The sequence below is a fragment of the Heloderma suspectum genome, chromosome 6 (genome assembly GCF_057233095.1).
Source record: "Heloderma suspectum isolate Gila_16-S chromosome 6, 16-S_ref, whole genome shotgun sequence".
Lineage (NCBI taxonomy): Eukaryota > Metazoa > Chordata > Lepidosauria > Squamata > Helodermatidae > Heloderma > Heloderma suspectum.
The window spans coordinates 53,090,910-53,103,348 of record NC_139463.1 but is presented as its reverse complement, the minus strand read 5'-3'; the positions used below and the strand labels follow the sequence as shown (position 1 = coordinate 53,103,348).

The 12,439-nt window shown below is 45.6% G+C and overlaps 1 protein-coding gene across 6 annotated transcripts in view; it reads left to right on the top strand.

Annotated features, from left to right (window-relative positions):
- The window catches only part of MYO1D (myosin ID), a 279,486-nt gene that overhangs the window by 130,086 nt on the left and 136,961 nt on the right, over positions 1 to 12,439 (top strand). For all 6 annotated transcript variants that reach the window (XM_084804344.1, XM_084804343.1, XM_084804340.1 and 3 more), the window contains 2 exons: positions 4,365 to 4,588; positions 6,449 to 6,593. In XM_084804344.1, the coding sequence (XP_084660470.1) occupies positions 4,365 to 4,588; positions 6,449 to 6,593 (369 nt within the window). The remainder of the gene's footprint in view (positions 1 to 4,364; positions 4,589 to 6,448; positions 6,594 to 12,439) is intronic.

Below are 12,439 nucleotides of genomic sequence, written 5' to 3'. Positions count from 1 at the left end.
TCACTCCAGGAGACTGTTCCAGAGCCTGGGTCCTCTGAAACATTTCTGGAGCTGGCATATGAAGTCATCTGCATTGACCAAGGGGATTGCAAAGGTACTAAGCATACTGGGGTCTCATCTAGTCTTACATGCCAGAATCCAGCCTTTACATTGCAGACTGTAGCTATTTAAAGTTCTGGCAATGTGTCATCTATTATGGGTAGTGGCATCTCTTCAGTGCTTAGTTTGGGTCAGTGCCAATGCAAAGTTTGTCTGTTGCCCTTTTTGTTGCTGGCATTGTTCTTTTCCAGGGAGTGCTGGTTTCTGCCAGTGCTATGCTGTTTCTGCATTGTAGCTTTTAAAGTTGTTCTTCTACTGGATGGTAAAGTGCAGCAGGAAGCTTTCTTCTTGGCGAACACACAGGTTCCACTGCTGGGTCTGCCTCAAGTTGCAGCGTACCTTCCAGACAACCTTGACCACTGAAAGCACCCTTTTATGTGTGGTGGTGCTTTTCTCCTGTGATCCAGTGGCCCGCGTCTGCCGTTCTTGTGGACTGAGGAAGACGGCCATTACTGTCCGATGTGCCATCCTGTTCCTCAACAAGTCTGGCAGTGTCTCTAGTGGGCTTCCTTTTGCTTTTATATCTGCTTCTGAAATGATTCAGTTTACCACATTCCCTGCATCACTGTCCTAGTGCCAGGCATGTCTCCTTTATTCTTTCACTGTGGCTCCCACACATCTCACAGTGGGCCTGGAGGACTGGGCTATTGCTTTCTTCAAGTGTTGTCTCACTGCATGTATTTCAGAAGATGCAACACCTCCCAGGCTTTCACTCTTTCTCACGAGGTTTCTTTCTCTGCAGGCTCCATGTCTAAGCATCAGTCTAGTGTGAGATCACCTTCCCTGAGGAGCTGCTCTCACAGAGGGTGATCCCAGCTGCCGCAGGCTGTCATGACTCTGTTGCCTCCAAAATTGCCTGTGTGTGCAAGGTAGTAACATAAGAATCAATACTTCCCCTCCAGATTGCTCTCTACTGAATAATCTTTGCCTCTCAACAGTTTCATTTCATCTGGGGGAACAATAGGTGTCCAGAGCTTCCAGAACTGCTGTCAGGGTAAAATCTGTACACCGCTTCAGAGTGGTATGCACTTCTCTGCATTACGAGATAAAACAAAAGCTTTACTTTCCTAGTGTCGTCATCTTCTTGCACAGTCAGATCTGTGTACAGCTTGAACTCTTCCTTCCAGCAACTCCGCTGCTGAGCTACATAGCTAACCATGAAAGCCAGAAGTCCAGGATGCTTCAGTCTTAAGTTCTATGGCGTATGGTTTCTAACCTCTATGTCCTGGAGAAGTTACATTTTACCCACTGCCACCATATTTAAGATGTAAATAGAAAGATCCAGCAACAGCTAGGCCTACACAAAAGCTTTATTGAAAATGGAAGCTGTGTCCAGAATGAGGCTGAGAGCTCTTAGCTTGGAAACAGTCCCCCACCCCACCCCCGGGAGTCTCCTCTCCTTAACTTCAGTTCTGTTGATCATGTTACAGACTCCATTGTCCTCACTGTATTGCCTGACCCTTCAGCCTATATAGTTTTGTTTTTAAGTAGCAGTCTGTTTAACGACTTGTGCGGTTTCTCTCTCTCTCTCTGTCTGCCGTTATTTCTTCTTGCCTCATTGCTTAGCCGTGCTGGAGTGAGTGGACAGCTCCCACGCTACTGGAAGTGGCTTTTTCAGCCCTGCTTTTCCAGTCTTGAGTGGGACCTAATGCAACTATCAAGGCAAAGAACAGACATTCAAGTAGGAACTTTAGTTTTCCACGAAGCTTTTGGCTCATCTCCTTAGTTCTCATCTCCAGCTGAAATAAATCCTGACTACTAAGGGTGTTGGAGAAATCCGAAACAGATTCAAATGACTCCAAGTTCTCTGAATTCAACCCACAGATTCTGCAGTGAATTGGCATCTTCTGAGTTATGTGGATTCTGTAGAGGTGCAGATTTTTTTTACTTTCTGGAATTTTATGCAAATTTCGTGGTACGAAAATATGAAAGTTAACGGAAAATATTCTAATATATATGCCATTTTTTAAAAAACATGCACATAACATTTTATACATCTCTGATCTATAAGGAGAGGGACAGGGGGAGTGCGACCCTGTTGATTCTCCTGGACCTCTCAGCGGCTTTCGATACCATCGACCATGGTATCCTTCTGGATAGGTTGTCTGGGTTGGGAGTTGGAGGCACTGCACTACAGTGGTTCCGCTCCTACTTGGATGGCCGATTCCAGAAGGTGGTGCTGGGGGATTATTGCTCTGTGCCATGGCAATTGTGCCATGGGGTTCCACAGGGCTCTATTCTATCCCCCATGCTGTTTAACATCTACATGAAACCGCTGGGGGAGGTTATCCGGAGGTGTGGGCTGAGGTGCCATCAATATGCGGATGACACCCAGCTCTACCTCTCTTTCTCATCAAAACCAGGTGAGGCAGTGGCTGTTCTGAACCAGTGCCTGGGCACGGTAATGGACTGGATGAGGGCTAATAAACTGAAACTCAATCCAGACAAGACGGAGGTACTGTTAGTGGGTGGTTCGTCTGCCCGGCTAGGTGATATTCAACCTGTTCTGGAGGGGGTTGCACTCCCCCTAAAGGATCAGGTTCGTAGTTTGGGGGTGCTCTTGGATCCAGAACTGTCACTTGAGGCACAAGTGAACTCAGTGGCACGGAGCACTTTTTATCAACTTAGGCTGGTATACCAACTACGCCCTTATCTGGACAGAGATAGCCTAGCTACAGTTATCCATGCTCTGATAACTTCTCGTCTGGATTACTGCAATGCGTTATACGTGGGGCTGCCTTTGAAAACGGTCCGGAAACTTCAGCTGGTCCAAAATAGGGCAGCAAGATTGTTAACAGGGACTGGCCTGCGAGCTCATATTACGCCAGTACTTTTCCAGCTGCACTGGCTGCCGGTCCATTTCCGGGCCCAATTCAAACTGCTGGTGTTAACATTCAAAGCCCTTAACGGCTTGGGGCCAGGTTACCTGAAGGATCGCCTCCTCCCATATGTGCCTGCCCGGACCTTAAGATCATCATCAGCGGCCCTTCTCCGTGAGCCCCTGCCGAAGGAAGTAAGGCGGGTGGCTACTAGGAGGAGGGCTTTTTCTGTTGTGGCACCCCGGCTCTGGAATGAGCTCCCTAGTGAGGTTCGCCTGGCGCCTACATTGTACTCCTTTCGGCGCCAGGTGAAGACCTTTTTATTTTCCCAGGCATTTTAGCTTTCTAAATTTTTATCTTTGCTGTTTTAAATCTGTATTTTAAACTCCTGTACTGCTGCTAGGTTTTATTGTGGTTGTATTGTTATATTGTGGTTTTAATGTTCTATATATTTTAAATTGTTTTATTGTGTGTTGTTTGGTTTTAGTTTTTGTGAACCGCCCAGAGAGCTTCGGCTATTGGGCGGTATAGAAATGAAATAAATAATAAATAATAAAATAAATAATGATCTCTCTTCAGCTTCCAATGTGTAGCATTCTTATTTGTGCACTCTACCCATTGAGTGTACACTGAGCTAAGAAAAATACACAACGTTTACATAATTTACAGCAAAAGTTACATAAATTGCAGTGGACATTTTTGTACACTTTTCTGAACAGGAAAAAAAATCTGATTCTGTCAGTGAGCACACAACAGAAAGAAAGACGCCTGACAATCTGCAAAACGCACATGGAATGGATTAAACAAAACCTGTACATCCCTACTGAGAACATGTAGCTGCATGTCTACAATTATCCCTTGTTACCCCTCCTTCTCCTTCTTGGATGGAATTTAGATAGTAAGCGACTTGGAACAGTGACATGTCTTTTTGTAAAGTTCCATATCTAGTTGTGGACTGTATAAATAGTAGTAATATATTTATTTTGGCTCCTCTCTAGGGAGAGGAGAGTCTTTATTAAAGTCTTTCAAGGGGCAGATCCTCATTGCCCTGAAAAGTTTTTCAAACTTTCCCATGAGCAGCAAAATCAGAATAAATTATTGTGCTTATTTTTGCATAATTCATATAGGTGGATATGTTTCTTGGTGCAGAATTTAGACTTTCCCTTAGTATAAAACATATACAGCCCTAGCATGGTGGGTCTTTGTGTGTGTCTACATACACAAACAAAAGCTGGTGTGCTAGTGGAATCTGGAATCCAGATATGCTAAAAGGAAAATGTGTACTCAGGTAAGTTATGGAATGTAAGTTCCATCAAATGGTATACAGTGTTGTTGTTTTTGTAAAAATAAATGAGGTCTTGAGAAGGAAGAAGGAAGCCACTCTCTGTTTTGCCTTCCTATTTATATTGTCCTAACCTTGTTTTGTGTGGGGAGGGGGTTCTGTAGGTTTGGAGGGGGACATTGGCTCGCCTCCGCTACAAGAGGACCCGAGCTGCCCTCAAGATCATCAAGTGCTACCGTCAATACAAAGTCAAGTCTTACATCTGTGAGGTTGCCCGGCGATTTCACAATGTGAAGTCCATGAAGGATTATGGGAAGCATGTGAGATGGCCCAACCCACCTAAAGTGCTGCAGCGGTTTGAAGAGGCCCTACAGGCAATCTATCGCAGGTAGGTACCTGAAGCAGCCTATTGACAGAGTTGGGTCAGTCCTGCACTGGACTTCTGGCACCGCCTTTACTGTGAAGTTACTGCTGTGACAGACACAATTTCAGGATTTGGCAGCCATGGCGCAAAGCCTCCCTGTGCTTATTTCTAGTCATGCACATCAGTGGTGAGATAGTTGGTATACATTCTCCTGATATGCATGGGATTCCATGCATAACAATGCTAGTAACTATTTAATGAGGTAACAATGTCCTCCATTTCAATCAAAGAATTATAGAACAGTAGGATTGGAAGGGGCCTACAAGACCCTTGAGTCCAACCCCCTGCTCAATGCAGGAATCCAAGTCACAGCATCCTCGACAGATGGCTGCCCAGCCTCATCTTGAATGCCTCCAGTGTGGGAGAGCCCACTACCTCCCTAGGGAACTGGCTCCATTGTCATATTGCTCTAACAGTCAGGAAGTTTCTCCTGATGTTCAGCCGGAATCTGGCTTCCTGTCACTTGAGCCCATTATTCCGTGTCCTGCATTCTGGGATGATCAAGAAGAGATCCTGGCCTTCCTCTCATTTCTCCCCTCAGTCTTCTCTTCTCAAGGCTAAACATGCCCAGTTCTTTCAGTCTCTCTTCATAGGGCTTTGTTTCCAGTCCCCTGATCATCTTTGTTGCCCTCCTCTGAACCCTCTCCAGCTTGTCTGCATCCTTCTTAAAGTGTGGTGCCCAGAACTGGACACAGTACTCCAGATGAGGCCTAACCAGTGCTGAGTAGAGGGGAACTAGTACTTCCCGGGATTTGGAAGTGATGCTTCTATTAATGCAGCCCCAAATAGCATTGGCCTTTTTTGCAGCCACATCACATTGTTGCCTCATCTTCAGCTTGTGATCGACAACAATTCCAAGATCCTTCTCACTTGTAGTGTTGTTGAATCAAGTATCTCCCATCTTGTAGGATGGGACTGAGAGCCAGTGTAGTGTAGTGGTGAGAGTGACGGACTGGGAGCTGGGAGATCCGGGTTCTAGTCCCCACTTGGCCATGGAAGCTCACTGGGTGACTTTGGGCCAGTCACAGACTCTCAGCCCAACCTACCTCACAGGGTTGTTGTTGTGAGGATACAACGGTGAGGAGGAGGATAATGTAAGCCGCCTTGAGTTCCTTGCGAGAAGGAGAAAGGCGGGGTATAAATGCAATAAATAAAATAAATAAATAAATTGTAACTGTGCACTTGGTTTCTTTTTCCTAGGTGCAGAACTTGGCATTCGTCCCTATTAAATGTCATTCTGTTGTTTTCTGCCCAGCGCTCCAATCTATCCAGATCACTTTGAATTTTGTTTCTGTCTTCCAAAGCCTTAGCTATCCCGCCCAATTTGGTGTCATCTGCACATTTGATCAGCATTCCCTGCACCTCCTCCTCCGAGTCATTAATACAAATGTTGAAGAGCACTGGGCCCAGGACTGAGCCCTGCGGTACCCCACTCGTTACCTCTCCCCAGTTTGAGAAGGTCCCATTGAGATGCACTCTTTGAGTCCAATTCTGTAGCCAACTGTGGATCCCCCGGATCATTGTTTCCTCTAGCCCACTTTGAGCTAGTTTGCTCATCAGGATATCACGGGGCACTTTGCTGAAAGCTTTGCTGAAGTCGAGGTATACGATGTCCACAGCATTCCCACAGTCCACAAGGGGGGTGATTTGATCAAAAAATGAGATCAGATTCGTCTGGCAGGACTTGTTCTTGACAAATCCATGTTGGCTTTGAGTAATCTCTGCATTGCTTTCAAGGTGCTTCCAGATGGATCGCTGTATCATCTGCTCCAATCCCCAGGCTGGGCTGATGTGTGATTGCTTCTTAATGTTTCTGTTTTTCAGGTGGAGGGCATGCGAACTCATCAGGAAGATCCCACCGAATGACCTACCTCAGATCAGGGCGAAGGTGGCAGCCGTGGAGCTGCTGAAGGGCCGTCGTGGGGATGTCGGGCTCCAGAGAGTCTGGCAGGGCAACTACCTTGCATGCGTAAGTGATAGCAGAACACGTGAAGTATTAGTCACTGCGTGCTGTGACATCACCAAGATAAAGATAGAGTAAAAGGTGAATAGTGGAGGACATGCTAACAGTTATTGAAACGACTTTGTCTCTTCACAGAGCAAGCCAGTTTTCTTTGGATCCCTAACCCTTATCCCACTTCCCTCTAGTTCACGTCCTAATTCTCTCTTCTCATCCTGTGGTCAAAAAAGTAATGAAGCATTCCAAATTCCCCGCCCCAAACTGCATCCAATCTTTAAAGAACATGAGAGCAGTTTAAAAATAAAAGCCCAGTACATAAGCTAAGAAGATAAGAACGCAGCACATGTTTAAGTAGAAAATTGCCAGGACAGTCCAATACAGTCACATTTGACTTCAAAAGAGGAAACTTCTCTAAAATGAGGGAACTGGTAAAATGGAAGTTGAAAGGGGGAGTCAAGAGGGTTAAATCCCCTCAAAATGCTTGGAGGTTACTCAAAACCACAATAATTGAAGCTCAGTTAGAATGTATACCACAGGTTAAGAAAGGTAGCACCAAGTCCAAGAGGTCACTAGCATCATTAATGAGCAGTGTCAAGGAAGTTATTAGAGAAACGAAGGCTTCTTTCAGAAAATGGTAGTCTTGCCCCAATGAGGAGGAAAAGAAAGGAATATAAATTTGCACAAAGGAAATGCAAGCAGACAATAAGAGATGCAAAAAAGCATTTTGGAGGAGCACATTGTTAATAACATCAAAGCCAACAATAAAGTTTTTTTTTAATATATCAGAAGCAGGAAACTGCCTAGGGAGGCAGTTGGACCATTGGATGACAACAGAGTTAAAGGAATGGTAAAGGAGGATAAGGAGATTGCAGAGAAGCTGAATAAATTTTTTTCATCTATCTTCACTGCAGAAAATGTAGGACAGATACCTGTGCCTGAACTGATGTTTTCAGGAAGGGAGTCTGATGAACTGAGGCAAATAGTGGTGCCAAGATTAAGTTCTTGACCATATTGACAAATTGAAAGCTAACAGATCCCCAGGCCCAGAAGGTATCTACAGTTGAAGAACTTGAATGTGAAATTGCTGGTCTAACAAAAGAAGAAGAAGAGAAGAGTGGTAGTAGTGGGAGACTCCTTGCTGCGTGGGATCGAGACCCAAGTATGTCGCAAAGACCCATGGACTCGCCAGGTATGTTGTCTCCCGGGAGGACAGATTAGAGACGTGACTGAAAGGTTGCCTGCACTCATAAAGCCCCCTGACAGGTATCCCTTTCTTCTCATCCATGTGGGAACAAATGATACCGCCAAGCGGAGCTACGAAGAGATCACGTCAGACTTTGAAGCTTTGGGAAGGAAACTCAAGATCTTTGGGGCCCAGAGAGTTTTCTCATCCATCCTTCCAGTAGTTTGAAGAGGGACAGAAAGGGAATGAAAAATACTCCGGGAGAATGACTGGCTACGAAGGTGGTGCTGACGAGAGAGATTTGGATTCTGGGACCACGGGCTATACTTCCTGGAAGATGGGCTGTTGGCAAGGGACAGGTTGCACCTCACAAAGGATGGGAAGAATGTGCTTGGCCACAGCATGAAGAACTTCATCAGGAGGCCTTTAAAGTGAATCCTATGGGGAAGGGAGATGTAATGTTGGGGGTAACAATGGACGTAGGCGCATGCACTGCAATGGAGAGAACAGCTCTGATAGCGCCCAAAAATAGTCTTCAGACACATGTAGGAAGAAAGCCGGACTATGAAGCACATGGTCTTCGATGTCTATATACTAATGCCCAGAGTATGGGAAACAAACAGAACGAACTTGAACTCTTAATACAAGAGGGAAATTATGACCTGATAGGTATAACTGAGATTTGGTGGGATGACTCTCATGACTGGAATACAGCAATTGAAGGATATAACTTGTTCAAAAAGAACAGGAGGAACAGCAAGGGAGGTGGGGTTGCACTGTATGTGAAAAAGACATTTCTGCACAGAAATACAGGAGGAGGAGCTTGGTAGCCCCATCGAGAGCATCTGGGTTGAAATAAATGGAGCAAAGAATAAAAGGAACCTGGTGGTCGGAGTCTACTACCGGCCACCCAATCAAGGAGAAGACAAGGATGAAACTTTTGAAACGCAAATAGCCAATGTTTTAAGGAAGCATAATGTAGTAGTAATGGGGGACTTCAATTTCCCCGATATTTGTTGGGAGACAAATTCTGCAAAACATGGCCCTTCCAGGAAATTCCTGACTTGTGTGGTGGATAACTTCCTCCTACAGAAAGTAGAGGAAGGAACTAGAGGATTGGCTATCCTTGACTTGATCCTAACCAACAGAGATGACTTAGTGGATAAAGTAGCGGTTACAGGAACTCTGGGCGAAAGCGACCACGTTGTACTTGAGTTCTTGGTTCTAAGGGAAGCAAAAGCCGAGTGTAGTCAAACGTGTACCCTGGATTTTAGGAAAGCTGATTTTAATAAACTCAGAACAACCATCAGGAAGGTCCCATGGCAAGTGACGCTAAGGAGAAAAGGAGTCCAAGATGGGTGGGAGCTTTTAAAAAAGGAAATTCTCAAGGCACAATCACAAACAATTCCAACAAGAAGAAAAGGTGGAAGACAACAGAGGAAGCCAATGTGGCTTCACAAAAAGCTTAGAGATGACCTGAAAACAAAAAAGGACACATATAGGAAGTGGAAAGAAGGCCAAGTAACAAAGGAAGACTACAGGCAGATAGCACAGAATTGCAAGGATGGCGTCAGGAAGGCTAAAGCTGAGAAGGCGCTGAGGTTAGCAAGGGATGCTAAAAACAACAAAAAGGCTTTCTTCAGCTACGTGCATAGTAAAAGGCAGTGGAAAGAAATGGTGGTTCAGCTGTTAAATAAGGATGGCAAAACGATAACAGATGGCAAAGAAAAGGCAGAGGTGCTCAATTCCTACTTTGGCTCAGTCTTCTCCCAAAATCTCAGTCTATGACCTCCCTGGCAAAGGCGAAGTACAGGCTGAAGGGGCAGGATTGCAGCTTGAGATGGATAGGCATATGGTCAAGGAACACCGAATTACTTGGAATGAGTTCAAATCTCCAGGGCCAGATGAACTGCATCCTAGAGTAATAAAAAACTGGCAGAAGTGTTGCAGAACCCAGAGTCAGAGAGACCACGGAGTGAAGGAAAAAGAGATTCTTTATTTAACGCGCGGGCTTAAGGCTGGAATCATTTCCAAAGAGCCAGAAGCCCCGAAATTAGCACATTGTTTTTATAGACATTGTGACACATATGAAACGGCTCCTCCTCCCCTTCCCGCGTGGGGTTGCAGTCCTCAACATTTCTTCTCCTAGCACTATTGTTTATAATACAAGAACTGGGTTATAGGGTAGCCATGATAAGGAGAGAACAGAAGAGAACAGCAGAGAACAAGATATACAATTGTATGACCTTTGACAAGATAAGGAATTCCTGTGTCTCGTCAGCTTACAACAATGTATTCAAGGGAGAAAGAGCTCAGCAAGAACATGAAGCATGAGACTGCATGAGGCTAATTAGTCTGACCCCCGATATGGTTGCTACAGAAGAACTCTCAGAACCGCTATCTATTCTCTTTGAGAAATCATGGAGGACGGGGGAAGTGCCAGATGACTGGAGGAGGGCTAACATTGTCCCTATCTTCAACAAGGGTAAAAAGGAGGAACCTGGGAACTACAGACCAGTCAGTCTGACATCAATCCCTGGGAAAATTCTGGAGCAGATGATAAAGCAATCCATCTGGAAGCACCTTGACAACAATGCCGTGATTACTCGAAGCCAACATGGATTTGTCAAAAACAAGTCCTGCCAGACAAATCTGATTTCACTTTTTGATCAAGTCACCTCCGTTGTAGACCGTGGGAATGCTGTAGACATCATATACCTCAACTTCAGCAAAGCTTTCGACAAAGTGCCCCATGATATCCTGATGAGCAAACTAGCTCAAAGTGGGCTAGATGAAACAACCATCCAGTGGATCCACAGTGGCTACAGAATCGGACTCAAAGAGTGCTTCTCAATGGGACCTTCTCAAACTGGGGAGAGGTAACGAGTGGGGTACCGCAGGGCTCAGTCCTGGGCCCAGTGCTCTTCCACATTTGTATGAATGACTTGGAGGAGGAGGGGCAGGGAATGCTGATCAAATGTGCAGATGACACCAAATTGGGTGGGATAGCTAATACTTTGGAAGACAGAAACAAAATTCAAAGTGATCTGGATAGACTGGAGCACTGGGCAGAAAACAGCAGAATGACATTTACTAGGGATAAATGCCAAGTTCTGCACCTAGGAAAAAGAAACCAAATGCACAGTTACAAGATGGGGGATACGTGGCTCAACCACACTACAAGCGAGAAAGATCTTGGAATGGTTGTCGATCACAAGCTGAAGATGAGGCAACCATGTGATGTGGCTGCAAAAAAGGCCAATGCTATTTGGGGCTGCATTAATAGAAGCATCGCTTCCAAATCCCGGGAAGTACTAGTTCCCCTCTACTCAGCACTGGTTAGGCCTCATCTGGAGTACTGTGTCCAGTTCTGGGCACCAGACTTTAAGAAGGATGCAGACAAACTGGAGAGGGTTCAGAGGAGGGCAACAAAGATGATCAGAGGACTGGAAACAAAGCCCTATGAAGAGAGACTGAAAGAACTGGGCCTGTTTAGCCTTGAGAAGAGGAGGGGAGATATGATAGCACTCTTCAAGTACTTGAAAGGTTGTCACAGAGAAGAAGGCCAGGATCTCTTCTTGATCATCCCCAGAGTGCAGGACACGGAAGAATGGGCTCAAGTGACAGGAAGCCAGATTCCGGCTGAACATCAGGAAAAACTTCCTGACTGTAAGAGCAATACGACAATGGAACCAATTACTTGGGGAGGTGGTGGGCTCTCCCACACTGGAGGCGTTCAAGACGAGGCTGGACAGCCATCTGTCAGGGATGCTCTGACTTGGATTCTTGCATTGAGCAGGGGGTTGGACTCGATGGCCTTGTAGGCCCCTTCCAGCCCTACTATTCTATGATTCTATGATCTTCTACAGGATGGATCTAACAAGATCCCAAGAAAGGGATCTTTTAACCCCTATCCTATCTTCTGGAGGTCTTTCATCTACGCATTGTAGGCTCCTACTCTGTACCCCTTTTCCTATCGTTTGTTTGAGAGTGTGTTACAATCCACTCTATTTTTTGACTAGTTTGTGATCGGAAGCTCAGCCAACTTAGTGCAGCCTTTCCATGGTCAGCTAGTGGGAAGGATCGCAGCCAGGCCTCCTTGTGGCGGTCATCCCACTTCTCCGCACTTCTTTATGCTCACTTTGTCAGCCAAGTCTTCTGGTAGGTTTGAGTGACAGGTGTTGTCCAAATAAAATGCGTGTACCAACACAGGAAGAGGAAGCTGAAAGAAATGGATTGCAGACAAGGCATTGGAAATTGGAGTGTGCAAATCAGATCTAGGTAATCCCATTTCTGCCCTCCCCCTTTGTCACAGTCACTGTGCGCAAGGACTAGCCTTGGTGTACCATGTTTTTTCCAAGCCAAGTCCCTGAAGAGCTTTGTCTCCCCCGTGCTCTTTCAGTTTCATCCCTGAACCTTTCCATTTCCCTCCCTCCCTCCCAGTAGCGTTAGGGCACCAATTTGCTTAACCCTATCCTCCGCAATGTCCTCAAAGCCATAGACCGGCTCTGTTTAACCTGGATGATCCACGTATGCTACTGCCTAGTTGCCCTTGGACCAGAGCCCTCAGTTTAGCCATCAAGTGGATTCGTAAGCTAATTTCCCCACCATACAAAGCTGGTGCATGGATATTTACCTTCTCTATTTCACATCTGTGTGCATGGATTTAATC